Consider the following 23,282-nt stretch of genomic DNA (forward strand, 5'->3'; position numbering starts at 1 on the left):
ACTTGTGACCTCGAGTAATTAATCCAAGCCTTAACATCCACTCCCTTTCTCCAGTCCATATCCCAGTCTTGGAAAACCAGACACGCTTCCGGTTCTCAATTAGGATCTGCTGAATAGGACCCACTGTTTAAAAACCTAACCCTAAAATCCTGATTAGTTGATTGGACTGCTTATAAGCAACAGAAATCCTCTTCTTCATTCACATGTTCTCTTATTTAATCTTATTATTGAATAATGTACTTTACTGTACATTTAAATATCGAATCTATTGTTTTGGGTTTGTACTGGGTAGAAATAATGTGACCACAAGCTTTGTTTGTGATAACAGATTATTAAGGACGACAAATCATAAAGAAAACATGTCTTGTCAGAAAGGCTCCAGATTCTGTTTTTTTGCCTCCTGTGGGGTGCTGGGGTTTGAGTCAGAAATTTGCTGTCATTTTCGGTGCTAATAAAAGGCGCCAATTTCACAGTCACGCACATTTCCTCAGAAAACAAAGACTCCACACCCAATTGCAAACAATTTTATTCCTTCTAAACTGGGGCTGATGCATGGCTTATATATTTCATGTGCAGGCCCAAGTGGTGCTTTATGGAAACAGAAAGGTCCCATGACGTACCCTTTGTGAGGTCGACATTAAAATGTCTGCAACACAAAAAATGCCTGATTAATTTTTCTGCTTATATGAGCCAGGTTTGCGACAACATCAGCATGCCAACAAATCTTCCCAGAATGTGAGTTTTACATTAGTCATCAGTCCACTAACAGTCAGAATTTCCAATCGCATTTTCTGTTCAGCATGAATTTTCATACCTCAGATGATGATCAACCACAGTAATGTGGTTCCCCACTGAGGGTGTCTACTTCTTGATGCCTGGTGCAAAAAGTATTGATGCATATCTGAAATGTGAACTCAGGGCAGGGTTACTGGACAGTACAAACTTACCCTAACAGTGGAAGGTCAGCTTTAGGATGACACCTATGGATGTCCCTGTTTAGGATGACAAGTGGGCTGAGCAGGAAGGAAATATTAATATAAACACTTGTAGATTTATCATTCCCTTGGAATCAATTGGAATGCACTTTATTTGTCGTACTAAACTAAACAAAATGTGTTACTGCTGATTTGAAGGAAGATTTCATGTTGGATGCAATGATACATTTACAACAGATGCTGTGCAGACAAGACCTATACAGTTAAAAACAACTGTGAAGTGGTTTAATGCATCCTTTGAGAATTGATTGCTTTCCAAGGGGGATTCTTACTTTTGGTTACTTGGTTAATCTTTAATCAGCTATAAAAATGAGTGTTATGAATTGATAGTGATGGATTCAGTGATATGGAAATAAAACAAACCATAACTTAATAAAAAATCTAATAAGTATTCAATAATTTACTCATCTGGCACAATAATATACTGCAATGTCTTCATGTATTATATACTGTATATAAAAACTATGATTGCACTTTATTTTACAGTATGTGTACTAACATGTACTTATAGTGTACTTACAGTGTATTTATCTAAGAAAGTTCTGGTAATACAAGGGTAACTACATGGGGTAGGGTTAGGTTTAGGGGTAGTTTCAGGTTTAGTACCTAGTTATTACATAGTTATTGTAATTACTATAATAAGTACATAGTATGTACATGAGGAACAGGACTGTAAAATAAAGTGCTCCCAAAACTATTAAAAAACTATAGTGATCTACATCTACATCAGACATTAATTATAATAACATATTGTCAGATCAGCTGTGTTTTTCTGTTTTGATGTTGAAGGAAAAGATCCCATTCATGTGTACAGTATGTTGAAAAACTCTAGGAAAACAGCTAAATCTTGCATAACTTATGGTTACTAGCTTTTAGTTGTGCTCGTTAGTGGATAATATTTCTCTTAAAAGGTATCTAGAGATACCTTCTGCCAAAACACCTGGCAAAGAAAAGATTGTCGATATTTCTTGTTAACGGTCTAGGGCCAGCAACGTTTCCCCAGCTGTCTCATTATGAGAGGTTATGACCCGCTGTGTGTAGAAACAGGTGGGCAGGTCTTAAGCAATCCTGAATGTCCCCCTGAGCCATGCGAAACATCTCATTTACATTATGTCTGCTAACCGAACACCCTGACTTAGATGGCTCGCCCGAGCAGAGATTAGATTTGTTGTTGATGTTGGATTTGAGTTTCCTACCATATTTTTTGTTGTGTTTTTTTTTTTGCAGTCAACGGGATGATCTGTAAAAATCGCTAATGACATTAAATCAGGGTGTTAGTAACAGCTGGGTCATGGAAATTGGTACACTAATTAATCAAAGTCTGTTTACCATAATCTTCCAGTAAACCTTTCAAAGAGCCATTGCATAACATCTAAGGGGAAATTTTAAAATGATGTTATACAATCTTTTATTGATAAATTTAGGTGTACTGTAAATGATCGTTTTCCTCTGCATGCATATTTAGTTTGTTTTTCAAGTGGATTTTTGGACTGCAGTAGTGAAACGTGTCCCATTTTGATATAACTGCCTGGTGCTTGAAACTCTCTGCTGTGAAAAATTTTTTGGTAGTGATGCCCTCCATTCGCCCCTCAACTACATGATCTAGCATCATGGTGTCTTTTCACTTCCTGTTCACACACTTATTTCATACGATGATCACTTTTGTACATAAGAAGTGTACAATATTGATTAATTATTGATTTTGATAGGTAATGCCATGCTGCTGAGAGTGCTGCCATCTGTGTATCCACGACAGCCAGAGCCCATCCATCAACACATCCGTGAACTGACGGCGATGATGTCCCAGTTGGACCAGTCCGGCAGACAGCACCTGCTCAGACTACTGCAGATGATCTCTGAGCATCACCCCTTGGTGAGTGTAGGAGAGACAAATGAGTGTGCAAAAGAATGAATGTGGTGTTTGAGGATGAAGTCTGGTCAAGGTGAGTTATTCTGGGGAACGTTAAAAGAATTCAAAGGTCACCAAGGGAGTGGAGGGGTGGATATATAAATGAATACGGAGTGAGTGATTCAGCATTTATTTTAAAGCAGACAGCTGCAGTACAAGGTCAAACACGGTAAAACAGTTTGATGGTTGACACCTCTGGCGATAGTATAGTTGAGCTGCTGCCAAATAGATGGGGAAATATCAGAAAGCACATCCTAAAGTGCTGGCTCCCCCTGGCTCTGACTGAAGACAAATTTACTGGAAAAGAAAAGAGGAAACCACAGTCTTGGCAGAAACAGAAATCTGAAATGCTTTTTGAGGGGGGCTGAGGGGCAGCCAATTTTGCATTGGGTAATAAGCACATGCTTATCACTCAGCTCATCAGTGAAAACATTGGATGCTTGAATAGTAGTAAGATTAGGTAAGATTATGAGGCATTATTTTAGACATTATTCATCGACATTTACCGAAATAAGAAATTACAGTTCAATGAAAAATGGTACTATTTTCAGGGATTAATATTGTCATTCCGAGATCCCAAAGTCCGAAGCCATTTCCATCATAGACACTGAGAGCGTATCATAAAATAATATTTTTAATGTCATCTTTACGGTGATAATTCATCCGAAAATGAATATTCTGTCATTAATTACTAACCTTTATTTCATTCCAAACCTTTAAAACCTTCGTTCATTTTCGAACACAACTTAAGATATTTTTGATGAAATCTGAGAGCTTTCTGTCCTTGCATCGACAGCAACGCAACTACCACGTTCTAGGCCCAGAAAGATAGTAAGGACATTGTTAAAATAGTTCATGTGAGTCAGTGGTTCAACCTTAATTTCATGAAGCTATGAGAATAATGTTTGTGCACAAAGAAAACAAAAATAACAGCTTTATTCAACCATTTCTTCTCTTGCATGTTAGTCTTTGACACACGTTCACATGAGTACCACTGGAACTGACATTTTTATATTTGGGACATTTACATGCTTTTTTTACTGGCATGGGTTTGTGATGCACAATTAAAATTATGTAATAGGTGTGCTCAATTTACCTTCCATGATCATTCAGACACGATCAGGTGCAGTATTACTGAAACTCTGTCAAGTCTGCCACAAATCAAGCACTCCGTAAGTCAGATGTCAGACGTAAGTCAGATGTTTGTCAGAAAGTTATATGTTACAAATACATCTTTTGAATATACTGTACTGAACTCATTGCCCCGTTAGCACGGAGAACTTTATTTTCTCCCCGCAATAAGTTTTGTCAGTTGTTTTGTTTATGGTTCTACTTCAAGTTTCTTGGGCTGCATTGGGTTAGTCACTCAGTTAATTCTCTTGTGCTTCGTTGTCTTGCCCTGGCAACCAAAAACACACTTCTTTTGTGACTTTTCGCGACGCTCTCGCTCTGATCAGGCTGTGCTCAGCCTCTCAGTGCTCTGCTATACGGGAGCGCGCGCTCTTCCGGCAGAAGAGCGCGCACTTAAGACCCATATAAGGAAATTCCGCTCCATCTAACGTCACACAGAGCCATACTCGAAAAAAACTTTCCAAAACTTGTGACAAGCCGGAAGAGGTTTTTTTGGAACAAAAATACTCCTTCAAACGTACAACTTAATTTTTGAAACTTTGTCCATGTTTAGCATGGGAATCCAACTCTTTAACAGTGTAAAAAACTCAGTATGCATGAAATAGCATTTCACCCCCCCTTTAAATACAATGGCTGTATTATTTGTGTCCCCTTCAAAAAATTGCTCCGAAGAAAGCTTGTTTATTGTCCCCTCCCCAAATGTTAAAAAAAAATTTAGACCCATGATACGCAGTATATTTTAATCCAACAGTACGGTATATACTTGGTCATATATTACCAGCTAAGATCTGCTGGCGAATAATATGACTCATACGAGTTATTCGAACAACACTGAACCAGCACCCACCAGCATAGACAAGCATAAAAATTCCTTTTTAAATGAATGGATCAATAGATAAACAAATAAGACAGGTACATCAATAACTTTCCTTCTATAGTAAATCAGAAATCATTTGGGAGAGGAGATGCCCCAGGCTCTCTCTGTCCCAGTGTTGCTAGTTTATGGAGTGATTAGGAAGCAAACAGGATTAATAAAGACTAGTCAGTGGTTTTCACATCCTGACAGAGGCTGGGAATCCTGCTTCTCACAGGACGTCCTGTCTGAAGCCCTCCCAGCTACACCAGATCCTCTCTCCGTCCTCTTAACCACTGCCAATTCAAAGGTGAAGTCTTTTACGTGGAAAAATTAGAGAATTAAGCAAATCCTCACTAAAAGGGTGTAGTTGGATTCATTTCATGCTGGAGAAAAGAGCTCATGTAACCCATGTGGCTCATTTGCCTCTAGTCATCACTGCAGTTTGTCATGAATGTCAACCAACACACAATATTTCACTGAAGATCTGTAGTTCTTCTATGAGTCACTGTTCATTTTAAAGGTCATCCCTGCTTTGCTATAACAGACAGATAAATCTAGATAAACTATCCATAGTAGGAGAATGATTATGAGTTTCCTTCTGCTCCACATTTTTTTCTTCCTGTTACTGTCTTCACCAGTTTTTCTCTGTGAACTTGTATAGGAACCAGGGACTCTGGTTAATGGGTGGGCGGCACTGAAATCCACCAACCAGAGTGCTGTGGTACTTTACAATGCACGATTACAACCATATGCGACCTTTGATGAAAGAAAAGCTCAGGGCCAAATGAGTGTGTTTGTGGTGTTTTTATTATTCTTATTACATCCCCACTGTAAAGAGTCCAGATAACATGTCCTTATGTGCTTCCAAGAAGAGCAGAGAACTGTAGAAGTGCTCAGAAGTACCCTCAAAATATGTTTATATATACATTTACCAGACACTTTTATCCAAAGCAACTTTTTTTTTTAACCAGCATGTGTGTTCCCTGGGAAATGAACCCCCAAACTTTTGCACTGCTAACCCAATGTGCTACCACTGAGCCACAGGAATAGTTTTTAAAATGTAACAATTTTTTTAAAAGTTATACGTTGCGTGAGTGGGTAATTTTAAACCTGGCTATGTATGGCGTACCATTAGGTGTCAAAAATACTTTTTGTGATATTATCTGTGAATTTAAATTAGTGTAAGGAAAAATATATCTTGCCTTTTCTCCATATCTCACACACTTATGGGACAGAATTTTGTTGGTAAACATGAATATGTGCACCTATTGAAAAACCAATGCAACATAAAAAAAAAAAAAAATATATATATATATATATATATATATATATATATATATATATATACACACATAAAAAATATACATATATATATATATATATATATATATATATATATATATATATATATATATATATATATATATCACTTTTTTGGTGAGGTTCATGTGTAATTTTAAATCTCAAATAAGTTTTTAATTAATCAAAAAGTGGTAAATGCAATAAAACAGTAACTTTCAAAAGTTTTCACATTCACTCATTAATGAGAAGCTGCTCTTTGGATACAATATGGATTTAGTTGAAAAATAATAAGTTATGATTTTTTTCATAAAAAATAAAGTCATTTCGGGTCAAAATGTGTTTGGAATGCATTATGAGGGTTCAACTTTAGCCTTGTCTTTTTGTCTCCTCAGGTATTGTCGTCTTTGGTGCCATCGTTGATTGGTTACATCAGTGACAGTGATCTCAGTGACACTGCCTTGGGCGTGTTGGTGAACATGGCTCAGGCAAACCCCGCCTCTCTCATTTCCTTCCTGTCCACCCTAAGAAATGTGGGTCAGAAGAACCCTTGGTTGTTGGGACACATCGCTAAGATCCATGGGGCAGTGGGTCTGACTAGTGAGGTGGGATTTTAAATCACAATACATGTTCATGCATCAAATCCAGCTAAACACTGAATGTGCTTGGTCATACTGTATGTCAGAGTGCTGATTCTGCCCCTAGATTAATCAGACTGCTCCAGTGTTTTAAATCAAAACAATGGTGACTTCCTGTATGTCAAAAATGATTTTTATTTGTCACTTTGTTTTAAAGGGGCATTCAGTAGTTCTCCAATGTACGCATCACTGTTCTTCATGTTTTCAAGTGCAAATACCACAAGTGAGTTTTAGAAAGCACTCTGCACAATAATGAATTCCCTTCAAAAATATTTGATTCAGTGAAACATTACAGGTCACATAATTTTAGCATGTGTACACCAGTCAGATGATTCTTTACAAAAACAATGAATTTCTTAATGTGTAAAACGTTTAAAATTAGCAACAAACCATCATAGCGTGAGATGCTGAAAAAAAAAGTCTAGTGCATTTTACAAGGCCGGTACTAAAAAATAGTGCATTCAGAATGGAGCAAGACTGTCACACAACATGTAGAGGAAAGGCACACGAAGACAAAGGTCATCTACACTAGAGTTTAATCAAATCCAAGAAGATGATAATCCATGATGGAACACGCAGCAAAACAACATCAACAATACCAATATTATTAGAACAATTAGGATTTGCATAAACTATGAACTTTGCTTTTTTTCCGTTCTGTTTTAGTATACATTTCCACTAGACTTCCTCTTTTTGCAGCTTTTATCCTTCTCTCTTAAAATCTCTGTTTCTGTCACTGTCCTTATATTTTCTATTTATTCCAACAGTGAGTTTAAGTAAAAAAAAGGTTCAGTTTTTTTTTCTCTCCTTACATTTCGAAACCTTTTCAGTTCCTTTTCTTATTCTCCCTTTTATTCCACAGTTGCCTTTCTTATGTTCTTTTGCATATATCACATATATACCTGTATCACTCAAGTGTTTTTTTACACTCATGAATTTTTAGTACTACAACCTAAACTATTACATAGGGATTTCTTAACAAATCTCTAACTGTATTAGGTAGTTCATTTTCTGTTGTTATATATTTATTTTTTGCCATTTTTGACTTTATCAAGAGAAGCAGCAATAGAGAGGGGGACTGGATCGGGAAAAGTCCTTAAGCCAGGACTTGAACTTGGGACACCCAAAGCACACATTATATGTCAGCACACTGCCCACAAGCCTGTCGGCACAATTACTTCATTTTTTTTTTTAGTTCCCCTGCACTAAATGATGCTTTTGTTCCACTTCCAGCTACTTCAGTATTTGTTAGCAGTAATTTAATCACTAATGGCTCTACTCTCTTTATGTTCTTGTTAATTAAGTAGCCTGAAAGTGTTGACACAGTTCTATGTGTGTCAGCATTACTAAGCTTTGCTCATCAACGAGGTGTTCCAAACCGGCTTGCTGTGCTGAGGGATGAGGAATAATTTTAACGTCATCAAGAGCTCGACCATTCGTCCTTTTGATCTCTATCTGTTTGGTAAACCAATACCTGCAGCGTACTTGGCTTTTTTCAATGTTGCCTAATGTGTTTGCTTTGGAGATGGACCACAGTCTGACCAGTTGTGATGAGGGTCATGTGGAGATAAAATGACACAATCTGAAGGAAGTTTAAATTCAGTTACTTTTTGAGTGGACCTACTTAGAGCTCCCATGCCTTAGCAGCAAAATATTCAAGGAAATATGGCACCATCTTCAGCTTTTACTTCTTAATTACCATGATATATACAGCATATAAGATTTCTGGTTAGGTCTGTTGAAAAAAATGACCTTTTTTTTTTACTAAACTGGTTTCATGTGGTCACCATCCCTGCATTTATAAAGTTTTGTGTGACATTGTTGGCTCATTGAACAGTCACATGGATATGTGCCAAATTTCTGAATCCTGAAAACATTGATTCTTCTTTTTATATTTGTGGAGGGGCAATTAAAGTAGACAGCATAATAAAAATACCAAAAAGAAGTGTTAACATGGTTTTAGAAAGGCACCACTGAAATGTGAGCCACTCAACATTTCACACAAAAACAAACTCATGTTCAAATGCATGCACTCACACACATGCTCAACCACCATGGAAAATAGATCAGACTGTTGTTGGATGGGAAATCTCAGAAGATTGCTCAAGACAGGCCAAATTGCTCCCCTTTTTCTGCGTAGCACCACATGCTGCGAATCTGCGTTTCTCAAAGAGTTCCTGCACCTTCTGGAATAAATAAATAACTGTTGTATGTAGAGACAAAAAAGGCTGGATTGAATAAAAGTCAAGAAAGTTAAAAAAACTACAACACAGAAGTTAATTATACCACTCTTTTATATACCACAGTCAACCACATACATTTACATTTATAGTGTTTTTCTTTGACTTTTGAAAGCAAACTTTCTAAATATATTCAGCTACTGTTTTGTCTTATTTCATGTCCAGTAGACAAAGGCCAGGTGTGTCACAGCCTGGAGGAAAAGGGGGACAAAGTGCATAGGGCCTAGAGACTGAGGAAGAGACCACAACCATGTCCTTTTTGAGGGCCCGATGGAGAAAATGTATTTAATTTATTGTGCAAAATATTACGGAGCCCCGCAAATGACATGCAAGAAAAAATAAATAAATTGTGCGCACAATTTACTAATTCGTTCCCTCAATGTACTAAAACTTTTGCGTTTTCGTTCAATTTGCTAAATTGTGAGCACGATTTAGCAAATCGTGGGAACGAATTAGCAAATCATGCGCACAATTTATTAATCGAGTGAACACAATAGTAAATCGAGGGAACGCTATAGTAATCGTGTGCACGTTTTAGTACATTAAGGGAACGAATTAGTAAATTGTGCACACAATTTATTTATTTTTTCTTGCATGTCATGTGCGGGGCTCTGTAATATTTTGCACAATAAATTAAATATATTTTCTCAATCGGGCCCTCAAAAAGGACATGGTTGTGGGCTCTACTCAGTCTCTGGGCCCTATGCACTTTGTCCCCCTTTTCCCCAAGGGAAAAGTTTTAGTACATTTAGTGCACACGATTTAGCCTTATATTTTTTCCTGTGTGTCATGTGCGGGGCTCCGTAAAATATAATTTTTCTTTCATTTCATTTTCAGGGTGAAATGTGACATTGCTTGACAGTTTTTGTATGATTCACCCAAACCATAGTACAGTATTTTCCGGACTATAAGTTACACTTTTTTTCATAGTTTGGCTGGTCCTGCGACTTATAGTCAAGTGCGACTTATTTATCAAAATTAATTTGACATGAACCGAGAGAAATGAACCAAGAGAAAACATTACCATCTACAGCCGCCAGAGGGTGCTCTATGCTGCTCATTGCTCCTGTTACTGAGCAGCATAGAGCGCCCTCTCGCGGCTGTAGACGGTAATGTTTTCTCTTGGTTCTTGGTTCAAAAATGAATGAAATTTATAGTCCAGTGCGACTTATATATGTTTTTTTCCTCATCATGACGCATTTTTGGACTGATGCGACTTATACTCAGGTGCGACTTATAGTCTGAAAAATACGGTATATGATTATGGTGGTCAGTGTGGTATTGCCGTAGGATAAAGACAGTACTTCTTGAAAGGGTCGTTGTGTACTTTATTTTGGTTTTGATTACTTTCTGTACTTTCCCAACAAACCTTGAAAAAAATATCACATCTTTTATAAGAGATTCATTTTATTTAGATTTATCCCTGGCCATTTTGGTGATGTGTGACATGTCTGTTAAATCCACATAAACAACAGAAAACACATACAGATTGGTCCCATGGCTGCTCAACAACTGCAAAATACATGACGTTTTTTGATGCAACACATCATTGTATATTCCTACATAAACTTTACATGACATGTTTAGCTGTGTACTTTCCTCCTGTCTGCTTGTTTATTTGCAGTTTTCTGACATTTATGTAAATATTAAGAAAATAGAATCAAACATTTAATTTGACTCCCCATCATGCTGAGGAAAGAGTCTAAATTATGTTACTACTCTATGTGAAAATGTTAAAGGGTTAGTTCCCCCGTTAATTACTCACCCTCAAGGCATCCTAGATGTATATGAGTTTCTTCTTTCAGACAAATCCAGTCGGAGTCTTTGATCTTTCAAACAGTTTCATTTAATTTGTTCATCATCCATCATGGATGGGCACTTTTTATTTCACTTCTTTTTGGACTGAAGCACTGCAGCCCCCGTTGAGTGGCATTAAACAGCTGGAAAGATCAAAGACCGTTTTTAATACAACTCCGACTAGATTCATCTGAAAGATGAAAGTCATATACACCTGTATCATACATACATACATACATACATACATATACACTGAGGATATTTTATGTCCTAATTTTCATTTTTGGGTGAACTAACCCTTTAAGTCTTGTTTATTTTTTGTAAGGGGGCACAGCTAAATATTAGGTTTTAAGGTAATTAAAATAAGTTGGTTATGGAAGACACTTTAATTCCATGACTGGTATGTTTTAGGTAAGTTCTGAGGGAAAAACTTGGAACTTTGTTACAATGGTGTGTGTGTGTGTGTGTGTGTGTGTGTGTGTGTGTCATTCTCTTGGTATAGGGTCCATCGTGCAAGCTTGTCTCTTGTTCATGCCCTCTGTGTAATTCTTTTGGGACGTTTCTTAGAATTGAAGGATAGTTACACAAGTCTGAATGATGAACCATGGCAGCTAGTCCATGTGCGAACCACAGTGTGGGGCATCAAGCAAATATTACTGAACAGTGCCTGTTTTTATCCGTGCCAGTTAATGGCACAATTGTCGGCTTTGATTTGGCTTTGCATGTTATAAGAGTGATATTTTTTAACATCTGCTTATGTCCTAGTGACTCAAGAACAAGTAGATTATTTGCAGTAATGACTCAAGCACAATCACCAAGTGTGTTTTATAACATGCTAAAGCAGCTTCCAAAAACAGTTTGTCTGTTAATTGTTTTCAATTTTTCCTAGAAACTAGTCAAAATGGAAAGCTAACCTGGCACAATTCAATAATATCAGCAACAGGCAATTTGTTTGTCAACTCAAGAATTGACAAGCTACAAAATGCAACAAACCACCACCAATGTGTGGATGTCACAGTTATGGACTTATGTCCTCCTGTTCTTTCTGAGTTTCCTTATTTGGTCATGTTCCTTTTCTTTTTTTGTTAGATTACTCCCTACCTGTTTCTGTTCTCCCTGTTTACGTTTTAGGTGTTTATAAACCCTGTCTGTTTGGTTTTTCTTTGTTGGTTCTTAAAGTTATGTACATGATTGTTCTTCGTTATTGTTATAATCAAAATCAACTTCTTTGGAATTCCGTGTGGTCCTCTCTCTGTCATGATTCTGCCCTCGTGTCCTTGATTTTTCCTAGTCTTGAGGCAGGATCATGACAGACCCGTGTTTTGTGTACAAGCGCATGGCCTTGTCTTTGGGCCATGTGCTTGTGTTGTCTCGTTCCCTTGCCCCGCCCCCCTTGTTAACCTAGTCGTGTCTTGATTGTCCCATCTGTGCCACCTGTCGTGTCTTGATTGTTTCCCCTATTTAGGTCTCCAAGTGTGCTCTGTCTTGCGTCGGTTCATTGTGATTTGTGTACTACTTATGTGTTCTACACTTGTGATTGTACCTCTGAAGTCCCTGTATAACCGTGAGTGTTATTTGTAGTTAGTGTTCTCTAGTTTTGAGTCTTTGTTTATCTTGTCTGATCAGTCCTGTTTAGTATTTGTTGTATCTGCCCTAGTCCTGTTTTCCCCCTCGTGGGTTTTGTTTTCCCCTTTTTGTAAATAAACCCCTTGTTTTGTGATTCCCTGTCTGCACTTGAGTTCCTCCCTTGCAAACCCTGACACTCTCAGTAGACACGTATTGTTACAGAAGAACCGACCGATCACAGAAGATGAAGGCTGAGGACGCGCTGAGGTGTTTGCGGCAGAGCGGTCGGAGGTTGGAGCAATATACGGAGGATTTACTTGAGCTCGGTATCCGGGTGAGCTGTCACGACTCGTTCCTGGGTGCTTGTTTTCTGCTGGGGCTGGACGAGGATAGAATCCGCTGCGATTCTTTCTGATAGTGATTTCCCCTTGATCTAGTTAATTAATCTTGTCCTTTGGTTAAACAGTTCAGACTTTGAAGTGGACGAAGTCAATGTGCAACCTGAATTTCCTCGTCCAGACTCCTTAGGAACAGGCCATGTTTCGCCTGCTCACCCCGTGCCGGGAACCTCCACATACTTCTCCAACAGCTGCTCCCGCCTACCCAAACCCAACCACGCCAGTATTCCCCCAATCTCTAATGTTTCCCTTACCCCATCAGTTGCGGCAGCCAGCGGCGAGGTCAAGGCTGCCGCATGCAGCAAAGCCAGGGCCGCCATCCTCGAGCCCAGCTCTCGCCACACCAAAGACCAAGGCGGGGGTTGCGGCCTCGGAGGCTGCTCTGCCATGGCCCCCTGAGTCTCCAGATCTGCCAGGGTCGCCCGAGTCTCCAGGGCCACCCAAGTCTCCCGATCCACCATGGCCACCCAAAGTCCCTGCGCTGCAATGGCTCCCCAAACCCCCTGCTGGGAGTAATGTCACAGTTATGGACTTCTATTCTTTCTGAGTTTCCTTATTTGGTCATGTTCCTTTTCTTGTTTAGTTAATTGATTACTCCCCACCTGTTGCTAAGTTGTAAGACAAGCTTTGGATGCTTTGACTTTTGTCTTCGAATTTGTAATATGGTGTCATGTTTACAAGAAAAAATTATTTACTGTTGTGCTTAAATCTATACATCTTTCACTTTTTAAGATTAAAACTGATGCTTGAAAGATGGATTCATTGTTATTCTTAATGAAAAGCACAACAACAATAAAGCAGGAGGCTACAATGACAAACTAGCTTATATAATGTCAAAAACGAATAAGACAAGGCATGGCATATACATCATGCTGCATTATATATAAACTGATAAATAACAGAAAGTTTGTAAACTGTTGCAGCGAGTATAACTTAATCCACTGGTAGGCAGGGCTGCAACTTTTAGCCCAAAAAACGTAACGGCTAATGCTAACGCTTCTGTTTTGGCAGTCCGTGGAAAGGGAGACCAGAGGCAATTTTTATTTTTTATTTTTTGAATGGATGTCAATGGAGGAGAGGCTTCACCACGCTGACTAAACAGCTTTTTAAAGGAAACAGCTTATCATTTAATGAATCAACAATCTATCGACTAATCTTCAACATATTTTACAATAAACAATACTTTTGGACTTAACTTTTTAGAGTTTACACTGCAAAAAATTCAGTTTCATAAGAGAAGTCAATGACTTTTTGCGACAGATGGGATTCAGCTTAAGGGACTTCTCATTAATTCCTATGTTATCCATAAACAGTGGATAAAAAAAACACCAACGAAAATGTAAATTTTAAAATAACGGTAAATTAAGTCCTGGCAATTTGGAATTTGTAACATTGTAAGTAAATTACACTCTGTGTGAACACAGCACAAGATAACCAGTATGATCGCATACTTAGAACACGCTGAAAAAAGACATCTACTCTGGGCCAATCATAACATTCTGATGCAGATGACGCATTTACTCTGCACTGTTTATGGAAGTCAAAGAAATGTCTAAAGTCATCTAATAAGATGTCTGTGGGGAAAAAAGCAGCTGCATGAATGTGAACATTTGGCACAAAAGTAAACACATCAACAAAAACGTTGACCACCTACATAGCCCTCCATGTTTACAAACACAACACCAGGAGCAGAAGCCATTTAAATTGAAATTGATGTGTGAATGGCGCTTTACCAGAAATAAAGATGAAACGTTGTTGCCTGTGGAAACAGCACGTTTTTTAACTTACCAGTAAAGTCGTTCCGGTAGTTTTACACCAATTTAATGGTATTACTGTGTGAAAGGGGCTATTGTCCCTACTGTTGTGCAATAAATCATTCATTCAAGAACATTGTGCAAGTTTACTTCTACAGAGTCAATGCTGTGAACTTTGCATACTTCTGAAAATCCAGCTTTAGTTGAATCTAAAAAGCTAATGTCAGAGTTGTAAACATGACAGCTTTCTTCTTCCATGAAGGGGTTTAGCATCATGACAGCTTTGTTTCCACACAAGTCCTACAGAAATCCTGTAGAATGAAACCAATCAGGTGACGACTTTCAAAACTCATGAAGTGTTTCTTCATTTCTGTATCATAAAATAATAATGTATAAATGCACACAAGTTTATACACTATATTTTTGGTATGCTTAAAAAAAATGCATGTATGCACTGATGCTGAATAGTTCCTCCCAAAATTTCTCATCATTACTTCACCCTCATGTCATTCTGTGCAGCACGTCCCAAAATATATTGCAGAACGTCTGCACTGCTTTTTTATGTTATTGTTTAAAAAGGGCACAGTGAATATTCTGAAAAACATAATGTTTCCACACAAGAAATAAAGTCATACAGGTTTGGAACCACATGAGGAAGACATAAATTATATATTCATTTTTTTGATGAGCAATGCTTTTGAGATGCATGATGATACAGTATGAGGTGTAAAGCGGGCCGAATCGTTTGTGCTCCATCAAGGGGAAAAGGTTGTTGTTCTGATTAGCTCAGTTTGAATTTCAGCTGACTCTTAACTGAGTCACACAGAGCAACAAATCGATCAGTTTAAATCACAGACCAAACGCCTTCGCCTGGTAATTACAGAACAGTGCTGAGGCAGATCTCCTCTGCCTTCATCACTCACGCTGCTCTCCTTAAACAAGCATTGTTTCTTGTTGTTCTACAATAATATGTTTATATGCACTCATTTTCACAGTGAATACAGTCCAGTTCTGTTCACATGAGCAATGAAGGTTGCAATCCTATTCACATATTTCTATAAATGTATGTTTCAGAAATTCACCACATGTGTTTAGATCCAGAGAAAGCCACAACAATAACATCACCAGAGCTACTGTTAGCATTGTTTTTTTGTTTACCTTAATGACCTAAAATGAAAGATGGCATGCTTTTTACCAAATATTTAGTTATATTTAGTCTCTTACTGACCACGTCACGAGATGCAAAATAAACATTTGTACACATTACAAAATGATTATTAATTTTTTGTTGTAAAAGAAACAAAGGTTATTTGATTTGTTTGGCAATAAAATACTGCTACAGGCTACTACTTGATTAAGTGTGAATGGCAATTTCCTTGTTATCATTTGTGAGTGAAAATTGCTTCAACGTAAATCCTACAGCAGTGTATGTAAACACATGCAGTATTTTTTAATCCAAATAAGAAAAATCGGATTCAAGGGTTTGCATTTTAACGTTTTTTTTTTTTTTTTAAATAGGGAGTTACTTTCTAAGGCAGCATCATAAGCAGTAGGGATATCAAATGCAACAATACCTGTCTTTCTCCATTATCGTTGGACCGTTATGAAACAAAAATATATTGCAGTATATTGGAAAATATAATGTAATATATTAGGAATATATTCTTATATATATTTATTTTTTCCAATATATTGAAAGCGGCAATCATTTGTATATTTTGCAATATATTATATAATATATGTATCATCAATATATTATTAAATGTATTCAAATATATAAAATATTAGAAAATAAAAAGGGAAAATAATATATTACAATATATCACAATATATTTTAAGAAATATATTGGTAAATATATTTTCCTTTCGTAAGGGCGAGCTTATTCAGTTCACTGCCTTCGGCTGCTTTCAGACACAACATACATACTGGTTTGTGCATGTGAACATGTTAAAGCCAATTCCAATTTACTCAAATTTAACTGAAAACTGTGCAAGGTATTGTTGTATGAAATTTGTCTGATAGGTTTAACATAATAATTTTGATGAAAGTGATCTCATTAGGCCGAACACAAATTTGTGGTGTTGGTAAGCAGAGATTACAGTAAGATGGAGTGTGTTGGTTTATTGAGCCAGAGCTCGATGTCTACGGGACAGAGTTGGCTGGCCAAGGCTTTTCTTGGCATTCTTGACTTGATCTCTGTCCCAAAGCTCGTATCAGATTTAAACACAACCAGATGTTTACATATGCACTCAACCAGTAAAATTTACATGTGTATGCCAAAAATTTGAATCCCTCATTTGATTTAAACAGAAACTGCACTTCGTCATTTAGATTTTTTTTTTTTTTATTATTGTTACAAGCAACATCTTGTCATTCTGCGATTGCTCTCTCCTGATACACTTTACTGTTGAAATTGTACCTTTTGTGTTTTAATTTACATTAAGTTTATGTAAAGAATGACCAAAAGGCATTTTTGTGCCTTTAAGAAATCAATGTAATGAGTGATGTCTCATATTTTATTAAAAGGAATTTTGTTCAGTGTGCACATCTGAGTGCATAACACTTTGGCATTAGGACTGTAGAAACCCCCATTTAGAGAGCCACTATCACATACCAGCAGGCTAACTTACATCATATTGGTAATTATTTAAATGAATCAAGAACATATACCGTAGGCGTGCTTTGGTTTTCCATTTGCATGGCAGCCAGCATGAATAATAAGTAACGATCACTGTCTTACCTAATTCAGCAAAATCTAACACTTGAACCTGACATCAAAGGCAATAATCATGTAGTCATCACCACCTAAGCGCCAACTTGAAATGTTTGTCGAAGTTGGGATTATATCCAGTTGAGAGAATTCTGCAGGGGAATTGCCCGGTTGATGTTTCTGATGATTTTATTTTGACCATGTAAGGTTCACTGGATTGAGATTATTGCATATTCATTTAAATGTGGAGATAGATGTAATGGGGTGGGGTATTTACTGTATGTATTTATTAAATTATTTTGGACTTGTTTCTTGGAATTTTAAGAAAAAAATATTTTTTTCATTTTTTATTACATGGTCTGGAAAAGAAAACAGAATTTCAAGATGTAAAAGAATCAAAAAGTCCAAATATCAAGAATTATATGATGTCATGATGATGATGGTTGTTTTTAAACTATCACATCCAGAGTCTGACACATTAGTAGTACATCATGATATACAAATCTTATGTTTTCAAAGGGGAATTTAATTGCTGATGCCAATATGATAATTTATTATCTCCCCCCCTTTCAGTTTGATTTAGTTTTTGCTTTGAGTCACCACTGTGACTTGGGCAAAAACATGTTTTGAATCAGATCCCCATATTAGTTTAAAATAGGAATGGAAAATAGTGTTTCGATATGCTTACAGTCACGGCCAGACACACACCCATTGTGCAAGACGTAATGTAGTCCCTGTTGTGTACGTTTATAGAAACTTCCTTTCATGGTATTCATCATGCTGTCATCTTACTCTATTTCTGGACCTTTCTTAATATTTCAAAAAATATTTTTATTGCAATACATGTCCTATAATTCTTCCATTTTATTTGACCAGTTTTCTTGTACTTTGTAAGCCATTCATGAACTGTTTTCTTTTTTTTCTCAAATGTACCATGTTACATAGTATACTTTGAGATACTTGTTAATCATTCAGTACGATCATTGCATTATTTTACCATAGTACTTTTTGAAAAGGTTAATTAATTATATTCAAAATTGAAAAAAAGTATAAATTATAAGCTATTATAAAGTGTAAATACTTAAAACCTTAAAATGTTTATGAATACTGTATGTTATTGATTATAACAATCAGTAACTAATTAACATTACAAAGTACAATTTATATAATTTAATGAAGGTGCTGTATGTAAGACTTTGACTCTACTAAAGCATAAAAATACTATAATATGTTTGCACATATTTAATAAACATGCTAAGTTAATAACAGTCAGTTATTCTCCTTATTCTCCTTGAAAATGTGCGTTCCGGGCCAGAATGTCGATCTTTATTTTGGTTCGTGAAACCCACCCACTTGCGTTAGCCTCCCATTGACTCCCATTCATTTTGGCGTCACTTTGACAGCGAATAACTTTACATCTGAGGCGTTTAAAGACTCCATTTTCCATTATTTATTTCTAAAGATACACGACAATGTATAAAGGGCTCCATTTCCTTCTATGTTACATTATGTCCCCCGTAGAAACAGTTTTTGTAAAAATAGGCTAACGATTGCGTCATAACCACTCGTCTCTCTGTCGCATTACCGTACAGACAGGAGGAGAAGCTCACAGGCAATTAACTTAATATGGCGTACTGGCGTTACATTTTAAAATACTATACAAAATAATTAATCAGAATACTTACTCCTGCTCACTCACGACAAAGAACTCCCCGCTCAAGCTCGCCGTCTCTGCAAGATTAACGATGGCAGTTTGCTCGCACAGCTACTAGAAGATTTACATCTGTCAGACAGGTTTCTGACGTCATCAAGCTTAGAAAAGGAAGTGCTAAAAATAGCTAAAAATGGGCTTCACTTGTCTCAATTGAGTTCCAATGGGGTCACTGTGTCATTTATTTTACTGTCTATGGCAAAAAGGCTGGAGGTAGTTGCTGAAAACACACCCACCTAGCGCGACGGCGTTGATAGCAGCAGCAATCTACCTGTCACTCAATTGGCCAAGCCCTTAATTATGCAGAACTTTAAGGCTTAATATAATTTTAACGGATGAGTTATAAACCCCCCACCCCCCCATCCCTCACAGTTGTCATGAAGATCAAATTTAGCTATATAGACTAAAATAACTTGGGAATTTTAACATTGCACGTCTATGGGATTGACTCCCTTTTGCAGCCAGCCTCTAGCGGACAGTCGACGCATTACAGTTTAAGTTATGAGAGAGAGCGGGAGGTTACCGCTTGAAAAAAAAAAACCCTCTCCAATATTTTGAATTTGGACTGCAATATCTAGTTAATACATACAGCACCCGTTAACATCTTATTATTTAATGTGAATTAATTTTGTTAAAAATGAAACTACTAATTTGTATACACTACCGTTCAAATGTTTAGGGTCGGTAAAATGTAAAAAATTTGCTCTCTTATGAATGGTTTTATAGTGAGACGGGTTTCACTTTCACTTCTACTTTACGATCGCTGTCAGCATCATTACACAAACAGACTGTTTTCATTGTTTATCATGATGGGCCTAGTCTCTGAACTTTTGATCACCCCTTGTATGTTTGCATAGCACGAACAGTGTACCTAGTAGCAAGAAAAGTGAGTGCAGCACACTTGTGCATATACCAGAATGTCATCGGATTCCTCCTCTTTAGTAACATCATCCGATCCTTCATCTCTTTTTTCATAGTTTGGCTGGTCCTGCGACTTATAGTCAGGTGCGACTTATTTATCAAAATTAATTTGACATGAACCGAGAGAAATGAACCAAGAGAAAACATTACCATCTACAGGCGCAAGAGGGCGCTCTATGCTGCTCATTGCTCCTGTAGTCCACCAGATGGTAATGTTTTCTCTTGGTGCTTGGTTCTAAATAAATGCGATTTATAGTCCAGTTCCTCGTCATTATGTATTTTTGGACTGATGGGACTTATACTCAGCTGCGACTTCTAGTCCGAAAAATATAGTACAATTTTTTCCTGCATGTCATGTGCGGTGCTCTGTACCTTTATTATAAATGTCACGTGATTTATGTTGAAAAGTTAGCTGTTTTTGTGGTGTCAAGCAAAAGCATCTCCACAGCGTGTTCTGGTGTTCTGCACTAAAAAAGTGAATTTTGGCAAGATATTTTCAGAGATGATAGACAAGATGAATAATAATTGAATGAAACCCTAATTTTGACCAAAAAAAATTGCATACAACCTATTTTTCTAATTTCCTGAAAACATCCCAGCGCGACATCCGACGGGTTTTCCCAGATCGCATCACATATTATTACACTTTTAAATATCTGATTTAATTTTTCTGGGTTGGCAAAGCTAAATTTTCAACAGCCATGTCTTCCGTCTTCAGTGTCACTCCATTCACACACATTTTACCTCGTGTGCAGGTCCAGGCTCGCAGGGCGCTGCAGTATCTGGTGTCACTGTTAGCAAGTATGGAGCACAGTGCCCATCACACACTACTGCTGGAAATCCGCTGCCTGACCGATCGCTACACCTCCATCCTGGGAGGCGGAGTAAAAGACATCTACCGCATGAGCAACAGTTTCACCGCCATTGCGCGACTTTTGGGACGCAAGCTGGAAGATGACAGTACACTTAGCAGGTATTCACACACACACACATATTTTGGAAGTGAAAGTGATTGCTGGTCAATCACTCCCCCCACCTACAATCCCTACCTGTACCAAGGCATTTGGGTTACAGATCAAGATGACTATGACTGCCCCGATAATTTCCCACTTGCTTCAGTCTTGCAATAGCCTTGACATGTTCCAATATTTGTTCTTTAAACCACACAGGTGCTTAGTTTCGTGGAAGTAATTGACATTTTATTATGATGGAATAACTTCTGTTTAAAAGCTCCCTGATCCGAAGGCCTTTGTCTGAATGTCAGCCTTAACCATTGCAAAATATGTCATCTAATCAGTGTCTTGGCAGTTTCATTGCTAAAAGAATAATGAGGTAATGATGTACTCCACATATAAATATTTTGTTCATTTCTCTGTTTCTGAGACTTAATTTGTTTTCTCTTGAGGGAAATAAGTTTCTTAGGAAAGATGGTGAATAAAGAGAAATCTACAGAAATCTAATAGAAGGGACATGATAGAACTGTTAGTTTTCTACTTTATCTCTTATTTCTCTCTTTGTTATCACTCATCTTCTTTTCCAAAATGACAGTTATGTTTATTTTAACTATATAGAAATTGTTTTTATGTTTGGAATAGACCATTGTTATCACATGGCTTTCTGGAATACTTGATTCTGAATACTTGATTCAGTGGCGAATCAATCAAAAACTGTTGAAAAACAATTATTTAAACAAAATCAAATGTGAAGTGTCAGGTAGTGTTAATTTTGTCAGTCATTTTCAGGGTTAGGGGGGTTACTTTTAAAGTGTATTCCTTTAGAGTTACAAATTACTTCATTAAAAGTATTCAGTAACATAATCCAAGTACCACAAAATAAAAGTAATGTAATTTGATTACTTTTGGATTACTTTTGTTACTTTTTAGTTAAATATTGTATGTAAGTCAAAAAAAAAGCAATATCTAAGTACTTTTGTTTAACTATCACTTTAAAATTAAAACTAATAAAAACTATAGTAAAAACAAATTTTAACGTATAAAAATCACCATCTTGATATTACATGCCGTATATTTATATAGATATCTAGTGGCTATACAGTGTAGTATTACAGTTTTATTTTTTTTTATTTTTTTTATTTATTGACTGATCTGGGGTGTGGAGATTTTCAGCTTCATTTTCCACTACAAAACTTACAACTGCAGTCATGTATGGAACACAATGGAATTTTAAATCACAAATGAACACTAAATTTTAGCTAACATGATAATTTCCATGCTAGTCGAACTCGTACCTGTATCTATGTTATACATCTATGTTATTTCCTTTATCCTCTTTGAAAACTAAATAGCTGTGAAATTTCCACACATGAAAATGTTTTCACAGCAGGAAGTCATCCAGCGTTTGAGGAGAATAATTGTAGATTTGCGCTTGCACCAGCAGTGCTAAGGCTCGAGGCATACATGTGTCAACAGGACCAGGAACTATGCAGCCCTAAATATATAGCATTATGTCAAAATACTCATTTTTATTTTATTTTAAATGATATACAGTATTGTTCAAAATAATAGCAGTACAATGTGACTAACCAGAATAATCAAGGTTTTTCGTATATTTTTTTATTGCTACGTGGCAAACAAGTTACCAGTAGGTTCAGTAGATTCTCAGAAAACAAATGAGACCCAGCATTCATTATATGCACGCTCTTAAGGCTGTGCAATTGGGCAATTAGTTGAATTAGTTGAAAGGGGTGTGTTCAAAAAAATAGCAGTGTGGCATTCAATCACTGAGGGCATCAATTTGGTGAAGAAACAGGTGTGAATCAGGTGGCCCCTATTTAAGGATGAAGCCAACACTTGTTGAACATGCATTTGAAAGCTGAGGAAAATGGGTCGTTCAAGACATTGTTCAGAAGAACAGCGTACTTTGATTAAAAAGTTGATTAGAGAGGGGAAAACCTATAAAGAGGTGCAAAAAATGATAGGCTGTTCAGCTAAAATGATCTCCAATGCCTTAAAATGGAGAGCAAAACCAGAGAGACGTGGAAGAAAACGGAAGACAACCATCAAAATGGATAGAAGAATAACCAGAATGGCAAAGGCTCAGCCAATGATCACCTCCAGGATGATCAAAGACAGTCTGGAGTTACCTGTAAGTACTGTGACAGTTAGAAGACGTCTGTGTGAAGCTAATCTATTTTCAAGAATCCCCCGCAAAGTCCCTCTGTTAAAAAAAAGGCATGTGCAGAAGAGGTTACAATTTGCCAAAGAACACATCAACTGGCCTAAAGAGAAATGGAGGAACATTTTGTGGACTGATGAGAGTAAAATTGTTCTTTTTGGGTCCAAGGGCCACTGGCAGTTTGTGAGACGACCCCCAAACTCTGAATTCAAGCCACAGTA

General features: G+C 37.0%; 1 protein-coding gene across 1 annotated transcript in view; it reads left to right on the forward strand.

Moving 5' to 3' along the window:
* Window positions 1-23,282, forward strand: part of LOC127934471 (ventricular zone-expressed PH domain-containing protein-like) — a 98,374-nt gene that overhangs the window by 38,346 nt on the left and 36,746 nt on the right. Inside the window, exons 5-7 of the mRNA XM_052531886.1 lie at window positions 2,705-2,868; window positions 6,586-6,795; window positions 20,682-20,899. Coding sequence (XP_052387846.1) covers window positions 2,705-2,868; window positions 6,586-6,795; window positions 20,682-20,899 — 592 coding nt within the window. The remainder of the gene's footprint in view (window positions 1-2,704; window positions 2,869-6,585; window positions 6,796-20,681; window positions 20,900-23,282) is intronic.

The sequence above is a fragment of the Carassius gibelio genome, chromosome A18, assembly GCF_023724105.1.
Source record: "Carassius gibelio isolate Cgi1373 ecotype wild population from Czech Republic chromosome A18, carGib1.2-hapl.c, whole genome shotgun sequence".
Taxonomy (NCBI): domain Eukaryota; kingdom Metazoa; phylum Chordata; class Actinopteri; order Cypriniformes; family Cyprinidae; genus Carassius; species Carassius gibelio.